At 40.1% G+C, this 19,118-nt stretch overlaps 1 protein-coding gene across 8 annotated transcripts in view; it reads right to left on the minus strand.

The window, feature by feature from the left end:
- Positions 1–19,118, minus strand: part of creb1b (cAMP responsive element binding protein 1b) — an 87,104-nt gene that overhangs the window by 60,376 nt on the left and 7,610 nt on the right. Inside the window, exons 2-4 of one of the 8 annotated variants that reach the window (XM_087988876.1) lie at positions 18,913–18,978; positions 17,643–17,753; positions 16,560–16,628 (exon numbers count right to left, since the gene is read on the minus strand). The exons of 3 other annotated variants lie outside the window; for them this stretch is intronic. Coding sequence is in view for 1 of the 5 variants with exons in the window: in XM_043693301.2 (XP_043549236.1) it covers positions 18,913–18,921 (9 nt within the window). In the remaining 4 variants the exon portion in view is untranslated. The remainder of the gene's footprint in view (positions 1–16,559; positions 16,629–17,642; positions 17,754–18,912; positions 18,979–19,118) is intronic. 4 more of the 8 variants (XM_043693306.2, XM_087988877.1, XM_043693301.2 and 1 more) reach the window with 4 other exon arrangements.

Genomic DNA, 19,118 nt, shown 5'->3' on the forward strand with positions numbered 1-19,118 from the left:
GGGAGGAAACCGGAGCATCCGGAGGAAACCCACGCAGACACGGGGAGAATATGCAAACTCCACACAGTCAGTCGCCCGAGGCGGGAATTGAACCCGGGTCTCTGGCGCTGTGAGGCAGCAGTGCTAACCACTGTGCCACCCACTTCTGGTTCTTTTCCTGAGAGGTTGGTAATCAGACCCCATTTACCACCTCTCAGGAAAAGAACCAGAAGTGATATCACCCACCACAACAGACCAAGACACACAAATAGCAAGCAGGACAGAACACCAGTGCTTCCCTGAAGATACTCTGATGATGTTACCCAGCATAGTGGCAAAACGCCAGAGAACAAATCTAACAGCTCAGTGAGCAAACTTACAACGTGATCCATAACCCGAGCTACAAATTTTCTCCAAAACCTCAGTGAGAAATTTGTAAATGTTGATATTGAACAGCACATGGGTACATTTATAAAAGGAGAACAAAATTAGGCTTCAAACTCAAAAGAAATTAGGAAGGCAAATGGCACACTTGTCTTCATTGCAAGTAGATTGAGCACAGGACCACAAAGAATTTTGGTCTCCATATATACTTGCCTTAGAGACAGTGCAGCACAAATGCGGAAGGTTAGGTTGTGAGTTGAAAGGCTGACTAAATTTGGCATATTCTTCAGAATAAAGAAACTTAACTGTAAGACGCAAGTTTCTCAAGGGGCTTGGAAAGGTAGGACACATATTGTTTCCCCTGTCTAGGTTGGCTAAAACACAGAAGTACAATTCCATTATAAGTGAGTGATTATTTAGAACGAAGGTGAGTAGAAATCTCTTTCCTCAGGTATGTGAATCTCTGGAATTATCCACCTACAGGACTGTCAATATTTCATCAAAAAGCATACCTGGCAGCGATAAATGTTTGATCTCTCAGGAAATTAAGGATTTCAGTGAGTGGTAAAGTGGAGATGAAACAAATGATCAGCCATAATGCTGAATGATTCAGCAAGCTCAAGGGACCATATGATGTATCCTTGCTCTTTTTTAAAAATGTCCAAGTGCTGCTGAACTTACATGTAACTGCACTACATGTTTAATAAAGCAAAAGAAAATACAGTCCACGATTAAGGAGGTCATTTGATTCATCGTTATCAGGGAAATAAGATGCACTGTCAGCACTCAAAGCTTCTCACATGTTACTAATTGACTTTTAAGACTATAGAAGATTCCTTCAAGAAAGGGAAACACTTCATATGTGAAAATGAGATATAACTGCTGTGCAAATTTTGCAACCAAATTAAGGTTGGAATGCAAACCTGAACTCAGTGGTTGCTCAAAAAGGTTCCAATATTCTAAATATATAAAGATTGGGATTGGTTTGAGAAATGGGAAGACGGCAGGATATGGCAGTATACCAATTCCTCTTGAGGAAGAGGAACATGAACACAATGGGTTGAATGGCCTTCTATACTGTAACACTTCCATAAGGTATTACAGCATACCAATATATAAGGGTAGTCAAAGCTCATTCATTAGTTTAGCACCACTAAAAGGATGGCGGCTGTAGAAATCAAAAGTGCCCTGAAGGAGGTGCCAATGACTGAACACCAGACCAATAGCTTGTGCGATCAATAGGCATAGCAAATAATGGAAAATATCAGCTAGGTGATAGTCAATATTATTTTTGTAAAGCTTCAGTTTACAATGATGAAATTATGAAGTCAGTGTCCTCAAGAATAGAGGGGGGGTGAAAAAAGAAAAGAATCACCCACTCATATGCAATACAGCAGTTTAACTTTTTTTGCTACTAGCTTCAGATTTTCCCCTTGTAATTACAGAGATGGAGGTATTAGTTCGACAACTGTACTAGTGGCTATATTTGTCAAGATAAAGTATCAGCCATGCTCTTCTGACACAATACTTGCAACCAGCTTTCTTTCATTATACTGATGAGCAGCTAATGCACAACGTTTTGATTTTTCAGTTTATAATTCAGTAAACTACTTGTTTTTCATCCAGTTAACCTGCAGTGCAAAAATCAGTCATAATTTAAAGGATGCTGAAACAGCCCTCCACCTTTATAGAAGGACAAAGTAGCAAACAGCAATATTACAATAAACAATGTTGTAGATTATCATTGAATGAAATTACAATAAACAATGTTATAGATTACCATTGAATGAAATGAACGAAATTGGATACAATGCAACTAGCTTTCAGCTGTAGTCAATGCTTACTGCAAGCTATCATACCATACCGCTTATAGGCAATTACAAAGGTTGCATACACAAAAGCATAACTGAACATTAACAAGATGATATTTATTTCAGATTCCCAGCAGTATTTTGCTTTAGTGATGTTGACATGTTCTTGCATTTAGTGTAGTTATAGATGTAAACTAATTAGTACAGCTCCTACCTAAAAATAACGCAGACGTTTAAAACACTACAGCTGTCAATTTTGAAATTCACATCAATGTAAATTATCATCACTCTTAGGCTGTTCAGTTTAAACACATTTTAAATAGAGATAAGCAAAATACTTTTGTTTACAATTAATAAGTGGAATGTGGATGTTGCTACCGATTCCAGTATTTATTATTCTTTCTCATTCCTATAGTGCTCAGCCCCCTCCTTGATAAAAATTGGATGGCTTACTAGGCTATTTCTGAGGAGTAAATCAGGTTGTGTAAGGATTGTAGAATACCTTCCCTAAAAGACAATAAAAAAAAAAGCTATGGAGTTTTATAACAAGCACCCTTATTGATACTAGCTTTTAATCCCAAATTTATTTATTAATTCAACGATACATTCCTCCAGCTGCCACAGTGGATTTGAACTAATTTCTCCAAATTATTAGTTCAGGATACTTCCAATCCAGTAATATAATCACGATGCAATGAACCAAGGCAGCTTATACATCATTAAATTTACTTCTGTGGTAGCATATTGAATACCCACAATCTCTGAAAGTACAAAGACAGAAGCACATGTGAACAATATTGCTTTCAAGTAACCCAAGAACATAAGAAAAGAAACCAGTCATTTGACTCCTAAATCATGATCTGTTGAGACTTCAACTCCTCTTTCGTGACAGCGCAGCTTAGACTTCAACTCACCAATATTTCAAAAAGAAATCTACCCCATCTTAATTACTTTCCGTGATCTAGCCTCCACAATTTTATGGCAGAGATTTCAGACATTCAATACCTTTGGAGAAGAAATTCCTTCACACCCTAGCTTTAAATGGGCGTTCCTTTATTCTCGAACTACATTTCCTCCACTAATGGAAATATCTTCTCATCTACCTTGTCAAACCTACTCAAATTCACGTATGTTTCAATAAAGATCACAGCTCATTCTTCCAAACTGATAACGGCCGAATCAGTTTAGCTATTCTTGATAAGTCAATGTCTTCACCTCAGGAAACAGCCTAGTGAATCACTTTTGCGTTGCTTCCAATGCTTAATCATCCTTTCTTAAATAGAGGGACCAAAACAGTACACAGTACTCCAGGTGCAGCCTCAACATCCGAGACAGTTTTAAGATGACTAACGTTCTCTTTAAGCTGCACAGCCACCCAGAGAGACTCCACACTCTGAGTGGCGTGTGAACCTATTACGTTTCACTTCCCAGATGTCACTGGGACGCAAAAGGTAATATTAGAGGAGATGCAGAATAAAAGTTCCAGTTCTTAACTTGGAATCCCTAACAATAGGGGCCAAAATTCCATTTGCTTCATAAATGACATACTGTGCACGTACAAGAACATATAGACCCCTCAACCCTGCACTATTTGGGAATATCTTTCCATTTAAATAATGGTCTGCCTTTTGATTCTTCCTTCTCAAGTAAACGACCCAACACTTTTCCTGCTTTAAATACCATTTACAAGGTTTTTGCCTCATCACAAACTATCTACGTTTTCTGATGTAGATTCCTTGCCTTCATTAGATGTCCCTCCCACCTATTTCTGCTTCATCACCATCTATGGATACAATACACACTGCCCTCTCCTCCACATCTTTGATAGGAATAGTTAATAAACTGAGGCTCCAGGAATTATCCTTCTGACACACCAATAGCTTTGCCGTACCAACCTGAAAAAGTCATATTCACCTTGGCTATCTGTGTATCAACCAACTCTCAATCCATACTGTGAGCTCCCATCTTATGCAAAATCTTACTCTGCACCTGATCGAATGCCTTCTAGAGATTTGAAAACACTACTTCTATGGTTCCCGTTTATTAACTCTGCTTGTCATGTCAAAAAGTTGTCCAACATAATTTCCCTTTCTCAAATCAATGCTGAGTCTGCTTATGTTAAGCTTCCCTAAATGTCCCATTTCTTCTTTAAAAATGGACTCCAGCACTTTCCCACAAAAGATGTTAAACTATCAGCCTACAGTTATCTGCTTACCTTCTCAAACAAAAGGTATCACATTAGCTGTTTCCAAACACTGGAACCCTCTTTCGATGTACAGTCTTCTGGAATATTTTGACCATACTTGCATTCTCTGCATCCACTTCCTATAAAATAGTTGGATGCAGGGGATCAGGTCCTGGTGACCGGTCTGCCTTCAGTCCCAATAATTTGTCAAATACTTTTCCCCTTGTGATAGAGATTATTACAAGACCTTTCCTCCTATCAATACCTTGCTTATCTAATACATTTGGCATAATTATACTGTCCTCCACTGTGAAGACCAATGCAAAACATTGGTTAGAATTATCTGCCACTTCACTGTAACTTTATGCATATAAACTATTTACTTAAATGTTTACCACCACTCATCCACTGACTTGCCCCCCAGTCTATTTTTCCAGCCAATCTTAGATAACACCATAATCATACCATGCAACTGTCCTTACTTAAGTTGAGGACACTGGATTGAGACTAGAGTTGTTCTCTCAAAGTGAATGTGAAATTCTACCATGTTGGGAATGCTACTCCCTCAAGGATCCTTAACCATGAGATCTCTTATTGATCCAATCTCACTGCACATAACAAGCATTAAAATTGGGGTAGGTTCTGTAACATACTGCTCAAAGAAGCAATCCCTGACACATTATACAGATTCGTCGAGATTATCCTTGCTTGTTTGATTTTGGCAGCCAATGAGCAGATTAAAACAACCATAACACCTCCCAATACTTTCCAATTTACTGTGTCTCAGACAAACATTTCAGAACCCTAAACTTCCCTCCCTTGCTACTACCTACCTCTTTCCACCAAACTCATCGTGAGCTGTCCCACCTATAATCACGACTCACCTCTGCAATGACACCATTTATTAACAAAATTACCCCATGTCCTTTTCCATTTTGCCTATTCTGAATACCCTCAAATAATGAATTCCTAGTCTTGGTCAACCTGCAACCCCATGTCCATAATATTTACTAAGTCACACACATATTTCTATTTAGGCTGTCAATTCATCTGCCATATCACACATGCTACCTGCATTCAGGTAAAGAACATTAGATTTTGTCTTCTTATTTTAATTAACTTTGGTCCTACATTCTGCAGCATTCATCTGTGTATATTTTCTACTCTTGAACACATTTTGTTTGCCTCTTCTCTACCCTGAACCTCTGCTCTCATTTATTTTAAACATGACTCATCATCTGATCATGTTTCGTTCTATGTACAATCCTAGTTTTATGATTCAGCAGGACACTAGTCCCAACAAAGCCTGCCCCAACAGGACAACTGTCTCTTTACTCAACAATGGTGCCAGTGCCACAAAAGTCAGAACATTTGTCACCCATACCAATCTTTGAGTCAAGAATTTGCCTACCCGGCTCTAATTTGCACATAGCTCAGGTTGTGACCAATGATGATTACTCTCGAGGATCTGCCTCTAAGATTTAGCACCTGAGCGGCTCATAATCCCTTGGGATGAACCTCTTTCTTAATCGTACATCGTTGATAATTAATCGGATTACAACTGGATCCTTATCATTCTACTCAAAGCTCCTCTCCAACCAAGAGATATACCCTGAACCTTGGCACTAGGTAAGCAACACAGCTTTTGGGGATCTGTCTTTGCTGCAGAGAATAGTTCTAGGGGTCTCCAACTTACAAATGCCTGATTTAGTAATGTTTGTATTTATGAACATAATCCCATTCAAGGATGTAATTTAAAGATCTGATGTACAAAGATTTCTTGAACTTATGAATAGATATTTTATATTGTCTTCAATTGTGTCCCAACTTACATACAAATATACTTGTGAACAGACTCAAAGTATCTTTCCAACAACCTTAGGCTCGTCTAAAGCTAAATTCTGAATCCCCATACCTGTATCACTCTTAATTACATTCTCCTGTTTGTGAACATGGATCAAACGTGACTGCCTCCTAAAACACTGACCAGGTACCTCCTTCCCTGCCTTGTCCCTCACTTGGATACCAACTCATCAACTCTAAACTAAAGCTCCTTCAGCAGCCAACACTTGCTGCACATGTGGTCTCTACAGCTGGGTTAAAGACCTGGAACCTCCTATCAAACACCAGTGTGCAACACATGTACCATGCAGACTGCAATGTGTGAAGAAAAATCTTCTTCTCAATCATCTCAGAACCACCTCATGAAGCAGAATTAGGGACGGACAATAAGTGAGGCTCCCATTTCACGAATGAATTTAAAACGACTCATTCGAAAAAAGGCCACAAAAGGTACATATATACATAGAAATGATGCTAAGATGAATATCACAAATATAACATTCCTTGTTCAGCCTCTGCCATAGTGTCTGCTAATTCAATGCTTTTCCAGTGCAATTTGTCTAGACCCATTCTTCAGTGTGCAACTGTAACCAGAGTATGACCTACAGCAGCTCCCTCTTCCCATATCTGCACTGTTGCATCCTGGTATCTCACAAGAATCTATCCTTGGCAGAGTCCCATTTTTAATCTACACACTGCCCCTCGGCAACATAATCTAAAAATATGGGTGTTAGTTTTTACATGGTAACACCCAGCTCTACTTCAAAACCACTTTTTTCAACTCCTCCATTCTCTGAATCAACAGACTGTTAGACATCCAGTAGCAGATAGGGAGAATTCCTTCAATTAAACATCAGCAAGATTGAAGCCATTGTCTTCAATGCTCACTACAAATTTCCACTCTCTACTGAGTGATTTCCATCACTCCCAACTCTGATGCTGAACCAATGTTTGCTACTTTGATATTACATCTGATGCCAAAATGGGCTTTGAGCACATAGCAGTGCCATTACTAAGAACGCCCATTTCTATCTGTGTGACAGCACCCAACTTGACACACTCAGTTAATCTTGTAGCAGTTTATGAAATCATGAGGGACATAGATAAGGTGAATAGTCAAGTTCTTTTCCAAGGGTAGGGGAGTTCGAAACTAGAGGGCATAAGTTTAAGGTGAGAGGGGAAAGATTTAAAAGGAATCTGAGGGGCAACTTTTTCACACAGTGTGTTGTGTATATAAAATGAGCTGTCAGCAGAAGTGATAGAGGCAGGTCCAATTATAGAATTAAAAAAAAGACATTTGGACAGATACCTGAATAGGAAAGATGTTTCAATGCTTTATGACTCCATGAGTCTATCTACTGCAAAACATTCATCTATGCCATTATTACTTATACTTGTTTATTCTAACACATATGGCTTTTCAGACTCTACTTTTTGTAAAAGTACTCCGATGCTAGTCTTCACTCTCAACATTCTGTACGTCTTCTGCTCATTGAGGAGGGCAGAGCGGGTGACATGGCCTATATGGACTTCAGCAAGTCATTTGACAAGGTTCCATATGGTAGACTGGTTAGCAAAGTTAGATCACATGGGATACAAAGAGAACTAGCCATCTGGATACAAAACTGCCTTGAAGATAGAAGACAGGGTGGTGCTGCAGGGTTGCTTTTCAGACTGGAGGCCTGTGGGGGGGTTGAGGGGGTTTGCTTATGAGGAGAGATGGAGAAGACTGGGATTATATTAATTGGAATTTAGAAGAATGAGGGGGGAATCTTATAAAAGCATATAAAATTATGAACGGAATAGATAAGATAGAAGCAGAGAGGGTGTTTCCATTAGCGGATGAAACTATGACAAGTTGGCATAGAGTCAATATTATAGGGAACAGATTTAGGACTGAATTGAGGAGGAATGTCTTCACGCAGAGGGGTGTGAATCTATGGAATTCCCTGCCCAGTGAAGTAGTCAAGGCTTTCTCAGAAAATCATTTCAAAGCTAAGAGAAATAATTTTTCGAACAATAAAGAAATTAAGGATTATGGTAAGAGGGCAGGTAAGCAGAGCTGAGGCCACAAAAAAAAAATCAGCCATGATCTTATTAAATGGTGGAACTGGCTCAAAGGGTCAGAAGGCCCATTCTTGCTCCTAGTTCTTATCTATATGTTCTGTGATCAGTGGTGTGCACAGGATTGGTGCTGGGTCCACTGCTTTTTGTCATTTGGATAAATGATTTGGATGTATGATTAGGAAGTATGATTAGTAAGTTTGCAGATGACACCAAAATTGGAGTTGTAGTGGACAGCAAAGAAGGTTACCCAAGAGTACAATGGGATCTTGATCAGATTGGCCAATGGGCCGAGAAGTGGCAGAAGGAGTTTAATTTAGATAAATGTGAGATGCTGCACTTTGGAAAGACAAATCAGTGGAGGACTTATACACTTAATGGAAAGGTCTTGGGGAGTGTTGCTGAACAAAAAGCCCTTGGAGTGCAGATTCGTAGTTCCTCGAAAGTGGAGTCAGAGGTAGGTAGGAAAGTGAAGACGGCATTTGGTATGCTACTTTTATTGGTCAATGCATTGAGTATAGGAGTTGGAAGGTCATGTTACTGCAGTATCGGACATTGGTTAGACCACCTTTGGAAGAGTTTGTGCAGTTCTGGTCTCCATCTGATCAGAAGGATGTTGTGAAACTTGAAAGGGTTCAGAAAAGATTTACAAGGGTGTTGCCGGGGTTGGAGGGGGAGGCTGATTTGGCTGGGCTGTTTTCCCTGGAACGTCGGAGGCTGAGAGGTGACCTTGAAGAGGTTGAAAAAAACTTTGAGGATAAATAGATAAGGTATTTTCCCTGGGGTGGGTGAGTCCAAAACTAGGGTGTGGAGGTATATTGTGAGAGAGGAAAGATTTAACCGGGACCAAAGGGTGGTGCATGTATGGAACGAGCTACCAGAGAAAGTGTTGGAGTCTGGTACAATTACAACATTTAAGAGTTATCCGGATGGGTATACAAAGAACAAAGAAAATTACAGCACAGGAACAGACCCTTCAGCGCTCCAAGCCTGCACCAATGCAGATCCTCTATCTAAACCTATTTTCTAAAGATCTGTATCCCTCTGCTCCCTGCCCATTCATGCATCTGTCCAGTTACATCTTAAGTGACGCTATTGTCCCGCCTCTACCACCTTCACTGGCAACATGTTCCACCCTCTGCATCAAGAACTTTCCAAGCATATCTCCCTTAAACTTTTCCCCTCTCACTATGACTCACCTAGAACTCATGACCCCTAGTAATCGAGTCCCATAGTCTGGGGAAAAAAGCTTCTTGCTATCCACCCTGTCTATATCTCTCATGATTTTGTAGACCTCAATCAGAATCCCCCCCCCCTCAATCTCCTTCTTTCTAATGAAAATAATCCTAATCTACTTAACTTCTCTTCATAGCTAGCGCCCTCCATACCAGGCAACCTCCTCTGCATCCTCTCCAAAGCATCCACATTCTCTTGGTAATGTAGCGACCAGAACTGTCGCAGTATTCCAAATGTGGCCGAACCAAAGTATTATACAACTGTAACATGACCTGCCAACCTTTGTACTCAATACCCCTTCCGATTAAGGAAAGTATGCCATATGCCTTCTTGACAACACTTATCAACTTGCATTACCATCTTCAAGGTACAATGGACCTGAACACCCAGATCTCTGTACATTAATTTTCACCAGGGCTTTTCCATTTACCGCAGTTGTTTGCTCTTGAATTGGATTTTCCAAAATGCATCTCCTCACATTTTCCCGGATTGAACTTCATCTACCATTTCTCTGCCCAACTCTCCAATCTATCTATATTCTGCTGTAACCTCTGGCAGTCCCCTTCACTACCTGCTACTCCACCAATCTTTGTGTCATGTGCAAACCTGCTAATCAGAGCACCTATACCTTCCTCCAGATCATTTGTGTATTTCACAAACAACAGTGGTCCTAGCACAGATCCCTGTGGAACGCCATTGCTCATATTTCTCCATTTTGATAAACTCCTTTCCACTACTACATTCTGTCTCCTGTTCACAGCCAGTTCTTTATCCATCTAGCTAATACATTCTGGACCCCATGCACTTTCTCCATCAGCCTGCCATGGGAAACCTTATTAAACCTCTTATTGAAGTCCATTTATATGACATTTACAGCCCTTCCCTCAATCAACTTTGTCACTTCCTCAAAGCATTCTATTAATTTGTAAAGGCATGACTGTCCCTGCACAAAACCATGTTTCCTATCCTATTCCTCAGTATCTTCACAAACAGCTTTCCTACACCGGACATCAGGTTCACCGGTCTATAATCACCCGGATTATCCCTGCTACTTTTCTTAAACAAGGGGATAACATTTAGCAATTTTCCAGTCCTCTGGGAACTCACCTGTGTTCAAGAATGCTGCAAAGAAATCTGTTAAGGCACCAGGTATTTCCTCTCTTGCTTCCCTCAGTAACCTAGGATGGATCTCATCCCAACCTGGGGACTTGTCCACCTTAATGCCTTTTGGAATACCCGACACTTCCTCCCTCCTTATGCCGACTTGACCTAGAGTAATCAAACATCTAACCTCAATACCCGTCATGTCCCTCTCCTTGACGAATACCAACGCAAAGTGCTCATTAAGAATCTCACCCATTTTCTGACTCCACACATCTTTCCTCCTTTGTCCTTGATTGGGCCAACCCTTTCCCTAGTTAGGGTCTAGATTAGAGCGGTGCTAGAAAAGCACAGCAGGTCAGGCAGCATCCAAGGAGCAGGAAAATTGACGTTTCGGGCAAAAGCCCTTCATCAGGAATAGAGGCAGGGTGCCTGCAGAGTGGAGAATTTTTTTTTAATCTCTCCACTCTGCAGGCACCCTGCCTCTATGCCTGATGAAGGGCATTTGCCCAAAAGGTCGATTTTCCTGCTCCTCGGATGCTGCCTGACCTGCTGTGCTTTTCCAGCACCACTCTAACCTAGACCCTAACTAGGGAAAGGGTTGGCCCAATCAAGGACAACTGGTTTCCAGCATCTGCAGTCCTTGTTTTTACCTTTCCCTAGTTACCCTCTTGCTCCATATTATGTGTATAAATGAAGGAAAGGCTTTGGGATTTTCCTTAATTGTGTTTGCTAAAGATATTTCATGATCCCTTTTAGCCCTCTTAATTCCTAGTTTCAGACTGGTCCTACATTCCCAATATTCTTCCAAAGCTTCATCTATCTTCAGTCGCCTAGACCTTATGTACGCTTCGTTTTTTCTCTTAGCTAGTCTCACAATTGCACCTGTCATCCATGGTTCCCTAATCTGGCCATTTCTATCCCACATTTTCTCAGGGACATGTCTCTCCTGCACTCTAATCAACCTCTCTTCAAAAGCCTCCCACTTATCAAATGTGGATTTACCTTCATACAGCTGTTCCCAATCTACATTCCCCAGCTCCTGCTGAATTTCGGTATAGTTGACCTTTCCCCAATTTAGCACTCCCTTAGGACCACCCACGTCTTTGTCCATGAGTATTCTAAAACTTACGGAATTGCTATTACTATTCCCAAAGTAAGCCCCTACTGAAACTCCAACCACCTGGCTGAGTTCATTTCCCAACGCCAGGTCCAGTATGGCTGCTTCCCAAGTTGGACTATTTGCATACTACTTGAGAAAATCCTCCTGGATGCTCCTTATAAATTCTGCTCCATCTAGATCTCTAACAACAAGTGAATTCCAGTCAATGTTGGGAAAATTAAAATCTCCTAACACCAACTACCATACTGCTACAACATCTTCCAATAATCTATTTACATATTTGTACCTCTATCTCATGTTCGCTGTTGGAAGGCCTGTAGCACAGCCCCAATATTCATACTACTCCCTTCCTATTTCTGAGCTCTGTCCATATTACCTCACTGCTCAATCTCCATCGTGCCCTTCTTCAGCACAGCTGTCATATCCTCTCCAACTAGTAATGCAACTCCTCCACCCCTTTTACCTCCCTCTCTATCCCACCTGAGGCATCTATATCCTGGGATACTTAATTGCCAATCATGCCCTTCCTTCAACCAAGTCTCTGTAATAGCAATAACATTATACTCCCAGGTACTAATCCAAGCGCTAAGTTCATCTGCCTTACCTACTAAACTTCTTGCATTAAAACAAATGCACCTAAGACCACCAGTCACCGTGGGTTCATCATCTACACCGTGCCTACTCTTCACCTTCGTCACGCTGACTTCATGATCTCGTTCCATATGAAGAGAAGGGTTTAGAGGGATATGAGCCAAATGCTGGAAAATGGGACTAGATTAACTTAGGACATCTGGTCAGGGTCTAAACTGTGCTGTACATCCCCATGATTCACACCTGCTCAGCAGTGTTTCATCCATTTAAATTCTCATCCTTGCTTTCAATTCCTCCATAGACTAACTCTCCAGAACTCTAACTCCTGCAGCCAACACTCTTCAAAATTACTGCGCTCATCTAAGTCTGGTTGAGCATCCCTTAATTTATCTGAGATGGCTCATGCTGTGAACAATGCAAAGTGTTAGGAATACCACAACTCTTCACTTGTGAGAGCTGGCAGTGTATTTAACTAAATGAAGATTGGAATCCAAGACCATTTTATTTTGTGATTAAACAAACATGGATATCCATCTTAACAGGAATCCAGTTCACAATTTGTCATTATGGCTGAACTTCTCATGGTTCCACATGGTAGACTGCAGGCAAGAGCCAGGCACTCACCCATTAGTGGCAATGATCCATTCACCTACTTTTGTGATGTTAGTTGAGGGATAAAGAATAGCCAGGACACCAAAGAACTTTTCTACTCCTAGAAACAGTATAATGTAACATTTTAGTTCCACCTAAAAGGACAGGTTTATTTAACATTTCTTATAAAAGATGGTACAGTACAATGCAGACCTCCCTCAGCACTGTCTTAATAATATATTTAGTGCAGACTAAGTGAGCTCCCAATTGAGCAATGTTTGACATCTTATGGTTGAAAAAGTATTTCAGGACTTTAATAAATGGGATCAAACTTGGGGGTGAGATTGATATCCAATAGAACAACTGGAGTTAATGTCACAGTGATATTGTAGCAATTGCAAATTTAGTACTTCTGCACAAGTGTTAACAGAACCATATAGAAAGCTGAAAGTACTGTTTCTGTGTTGTTATTGATAGCTTACAAAAAAATAACTGGATCTGAAATTAACATGCACTACACACAAGAAAACAAGTTGGGAGTAGGAATAGCTTTGTGAAGAAAGGAATAACTGGTTCAGCGAGATTGGAGTTTGAGGGACTCAGTAAATATATGAATTAATACTGACTCCAATTAGACTTCAGAGGAAATATTAAGGTTTTACAACCTCCTATATTTACAGCACAATGTATTTTAATCAGTTTCTGAAGACCATTTACTGAACTTTTACTATCCATATTAAAAATGACATTTGCGTAAAGTTCCAATCTGGTACCCTCTCCCGACACTTGACATGTTATGTCTTGTTGGGAAATTGGCGGTACTACTCATTCTATAACTGTGATGCAGCATATATCTGTGCTTAATGATGGTTAGTACATGAATGAGCCCTCTGAGCATGTCTGAGGGAATTTCGTACATTGGAGTTGGATTCAGATGCTGAACAATACTTTCACTAAGTAATATTTCATCTTGCTTACACACTGGCTGTTGCATTTCATTAAGCAGTACTTGGGTGTAAAATATTCTAGAATTGACTTGACTTTTTTTCATTGATGGGATGTAGACAACGTTGGATGGACAAACACTAATTGCCCATCTGGCATGGTCTTTTAGAAGGTTCTAGTGAACTGCTTTCTCGAATCACTGCAGTCTGTCTATGGCATAGGTACTGTCACAATGCTAATAGGAAAGGAGTTCCAAGACTATGATTCACAATGCTGAAGGAACAGCAATGTATTTCCAAATCAGGATAATGAATGTCTTGGAGCTGTATTTGCAGGTAGTGGTATTGCCATTTATTTGCTACCCTGGTCCTTCTATATCGCAGCTGTCATTGCCTTTGAAGGTGCAGTCTAAGGAGTTTTGGTGAATCTCTGCAGTGTTTCTGACAGATGGTGCAGCATTGCTGCTGCATATTGCTGGTGGAGGAAGTGAGTGCGTGGATGTGAGGCCAGTCAAGTGGACTGCTTTGTACGGCATGGTGTCAAGCTTCTTCAGTGTTGTTGGAACTACTATCATTATGCAAAGGGGGAGTATTCTACCACACTCCTGACTTGTGCCATGTAGATGGTGGCGAGGCTTTGGAGAACCAAGAAGTGAGTTAAAGTCTGCATGATTCCTACTGTCTGACCTGCTCTTGTCGCTACAGCATTTATACGGCTAGTCAAGTTCAGTTTCAGGTCAGTTGGTCATCTGTTTATTTCTCTCCTTTTTTTAAAAACAGGGCTGTAACCTCTGAATTCCTCCAGTATTTGGCTTCTGCTACGTCTAAGATGATAGACTGTGAGCAGAGTCTCAGCAATTTAAGCTCATCCACTTTATAGGAATCTGGGATATTCCAGGCCCAAACAGGGGACTTTTCTACTTTGGAATGCCACAAATCTTTTACGTTGCTCCTCTTCATCTATTTTTACCTGTACCAATTTATTGAATATCTCCTCCTTTATGGTGACATTTCTTCCCCTAACAAAGAGATTATGGCCAGAGTATTTATTTAGTACTCCAGTCTTCTTTTGTGTCAAAAGAGATTATCTCCTTTCAGTCCTAAATTTCCTTTGATTCCCTTTTTACTGTTCACATTTGTAAGAATTTGAGTTCTCTTTTATGGGACCTAATGAACTATTCATACAGCTTTCTCTGCTCTTAATTTACTTTTTCGATGCTACTCAGTACTTACTCTAAGTTGCTTGATTCTCTTCTGAATTATGAACAGGCAGCCATCATAAGCCTCTTTCTGTTTCACTGTAATTTTTAGTCAATCATAAAGCTCTTGTATGTTGCCAAACTAAGTCCTTTCTGAAGGGCTCCCATTCTTCAGTTATTGTTTTACTGACCAACCTTTGGTTTTAACCCACCTGAGACAGATCCTTTATCAACTGACTTTGGTGAACAGATGAATTGTTAGTAGCATTTTTGTATTAATACATTAAACAGTGTTCCAAATTATTTCAATATATATTAAAAACATACACTGCACGTTTAAAAGCAAGTCTACAGTATGGCACCAGAACTGAATTTCTAAATTTGAAAATATCAGATCTTATTTCAACCCAGTAGCAACACACCCTGTTCAAACCTACAGCAACTATAAATAGATTTTACATGCTGCCTGGTAATATGATGACTATTGATAGTCATAAAGGAACCATAACTTACACTAGATTTACTTTATCAAGTTCACTTGGACATATTTGACACATTATGGCTTACCCTAACACATTAATTATTCAATACAATCCCACATATCCTCACAGAGAAAAAAAGAGTTACAAACACATTTGAAATCAGAAGTCAGTATAAGCCCAAACATATCTGCAAAAGATAGAGAAATTTGGCAAGCAGGGACAGGAGAATATTAACATCACTGAACTTTGTAATTCTCTCTGTTCCTTAAACACTTGCTGATGTAAGTAAGTGATATTGTGATAGATTTTGCATCAGTCAAACTTAATGCATGGAACACTATGTGTATACAGGAAATTAATTAAATAATTTGAAAGACCTGTGTGGCCTTTTGAGAAAGCCAAGATAACAAAATGCATTAATCATATGGAATTGATGTATTAAAAATACACCTTTTTGCCAAATTAAAACGTGGCTAGAGAACGAAGCTCTGTAAAGATGAATAATCATCCAATAAAGGAGGCAGTATTTGGGATAGAAATGCAATATTGTACCACTGTGTCTCTTGGCTTGTCATAGTCATGTGAGCTCTACCACAAGATATTGACTGAAAACTAAGAAATCTAAGCTCCAGTATGGCACCAGAACTGAATTTCTAAATTTGAAAATATCAGAACTTATTTCAACCCCGGTAGCAACACACCCTGTTCATAGCAACAGGTGTAGGCCATTCAGCCTGTCAAGCCTGACCTACCATTCAATATGATCATCGCTGATTGAACACTTCATTGCTTTTTAAAGTAGCCTACTTTTGGAGGAACAGTTGAAAAAGTTCAGAGTTTTCCATTTTTCCACCCCCAAAGGCTTTTGTGAAAGGTGACTAGACTTGTAGGAACCGAGATTAATACATGCTCACTAGTACTTTAGAACTGGATCTGTTACACAATACAACACAAGATACGACTGAATATAATTAGACAAATAAATTCATAAGGCAAAAGATATTTCTATTCAAGGATGGCGACATACCTGTCCTCAGGCATGGGGCAAGTAGATTTCTCACTAAGAAGCTGAATTATTTTGCAAACAAATGTACGTCTAGAAGGAAGCACAAGCAGGTACAGATGGTTACTGGATAGATATCAGCTGAAGATTCTGATGAATCACTGTATACCATACAACAGATTAGTTTGGTCAAAACTGAATGAGAACATCAGGTGTCAGATACACACTCGCTTGTCACGTAACATCATGATCTGTGCAAATTGACCCAACATGACGGTTGAAGCTATATGATAGCACCATACTTGACCAAGAGAACAGATTGGTAAAAACAAGGACTGCAGATGTTGGAAACCAGACTCTAGATTACAGCGGTGCTGGAAAAGCACAGCAGGTCAAGCAGCATCCAAAGAGCAGGAAAATCGATGTTTCAGGCAAAAGCCCTTCATCAGGAATAGAGGCAGGGTGCCTGTAGTGGAGAGATAAATTGGGTGAAATTGAAACTATAATTCAATATTTACTAGCTTAGGGTGCACAGTTACAATGGAAGAAGTCATTGCTGACCACTATAAAATCTAGTGCAATACTAGACTGAGCATGTCAGATGAATCTGAAGCTAAACAAGAAAAAAAATTGCAATTAAACAAGTCAATTACACAGGTCATGTAATGAGAGCCATAGCTCTTTGCCTGGATTCTGAAACAGCGAGGCCTAAAACAGCAATGCAACAGCCAACAGATGTACAATGATTGATTGGATTTGTCAAATGTCTTGCCCAACTTGTAGTCAGAGTATGAATCATTATGTCAACTCACTACCAAAGATCGGCAGTGGTTTTGGGATACAAAAACAGAATTGCCCAAAATGAAGCAACTGATGATGGCAATGCCAGTGCTGAAATACTATAATGTAAATGACAAATGCAACCAAAAGAAAGTAGCAACAACAATCGTGCGCTTGTGCATCCTAGTCATTAACATAAACAGAATGATGCTACTCACATTGAGAAAGACTGCCTGGCCATTGACTTTCCTAGCAAATATGTCCATTAACACTGACGAGCAACAGACAAACTGACAATTTAGTCTGACCACAAAAGACTGTCATTACCTGTTCCAAAGCATCTGCAAATGACATTATTCCAGTTAAAGCAATCATCTGTATGTGACATACAAGCAAAGGAAGCAGATAAATCACAAATGCTGTTGAGAGTAGCACTACCTATGAAGAAAGCAGAAGATGCTTAGCATTTCATTCACCATTGCTATAAGTGACTATAACAAAAATTGGACATGATCCAATCCACAATTGAAACATCTAACTGCACATCTTTTGGGCTTTCACAGGAGTGGAATGTTGTCAGTTTTGCAGCTTGATACAGAGTCACACAGTCACAGAGATATACAGCATGGAAACAGACCCTTCGATCCAACCCGCCCATGCCGACCAGATATCCCAACCCAATCTAGTCCCACCTGCCAGCACTCGGCCCATATACCTCCAAACCCTTCCTATTCATATACCCATCCAAATGCCTCTTAAATGTAGCAATTGTACCAGCCTCCACCACATCCTCTGGCAGCTTATTCCATAGACCCACCACCCTCTGCATGAAAAAGTTGCCCCTTAGGTCTCTTTTATATCTTTCCCCTCACCCTAAACCTATGCCCTCTAGTTCTGGACTTCCCGACCACAGGGAAACGACTTTGTCTATTTATCCTATCCACGCCCCTCATAATTTTGTAAACCTCTATAAGGTCACCCCTCAGCCTCCGACGCTCCAGGGAAAAACCCCAGCCTGTTCAGCCTCTCCCTGTAGCTCAGATCCTCCAACACTGGCAACATCCTTGTAATTCTTTTCTGAACCCTTTCAAGTTTCACAACATCTTTCCAATAGTGCATGCAATATTCCAACAGTGGCCTAACCAATGTCCTGTACAGCCGCAACATGACCTCCCAACTCCTGTACTCAATACTCTGACCAATAAACGAAAGCATATACCAAAAGCCTTCTTCACTATCCTATCTACCTGCGACTCCACTTTCAAGGAGCTATCCACTTTCTAAGGTCTCTTTGTTCAGCAACACTCCCTAGGACCTTACCATTAAGCGTATACGTCCTGCTAAGATTTGCTTTCCCAAAATGCAGCACCTCGCATTTATCTGAATTAAACTCCATCTGCCACTTCTCAGCCCATTGGCCCATCTGGTCCAGATCCTGTTGTAATCTGAGGTAACCCTCAGATGTGTTATTACATTCAAAAGAGGGGAAATTAACTAATAACATTGCAGATATTGGAAATATGAAATTGAAAAGAAAGTTATACACTTGGTTCAAAACTGCACAAATATCTTGCAGTTTTGATGGAACGTCACTGACCTGAAACATTAACTTTTGTTTCTCACTCCACAAATACGGTCTGCCCTGCTGTTTCAGTCTTTCCTGCTTTTAATCAAAATAAGGTTTAAAAAATATTTGTATTTGAATAATCACCATCAAAACAAATTAATGATCGATCAATCTGATTGCTGCTTCAAGGGCTATTGTGTGCATAAAATGGCTGCCATGTGATAACTGAGAAGCCT

Source organism: Chiloscyllium plagiosum, unplaced genomic scaffold (assembly GCF_037043375.1).
Source record: "Chiloscyllium plagiosum isolate Xiang-an unplaced genomic scaffold, Cpla_swu_hap1 HiC_scaffold_7, whole genome shotgun sequence".
Classification (NCBI taxonomy): Eukaryota; Metazoa; Chordata; class Chondrichthyes; order Orectolobiformes; family Hemiscylliidae; genus Chiloscyllium; species Chiloscyllium plagiosum.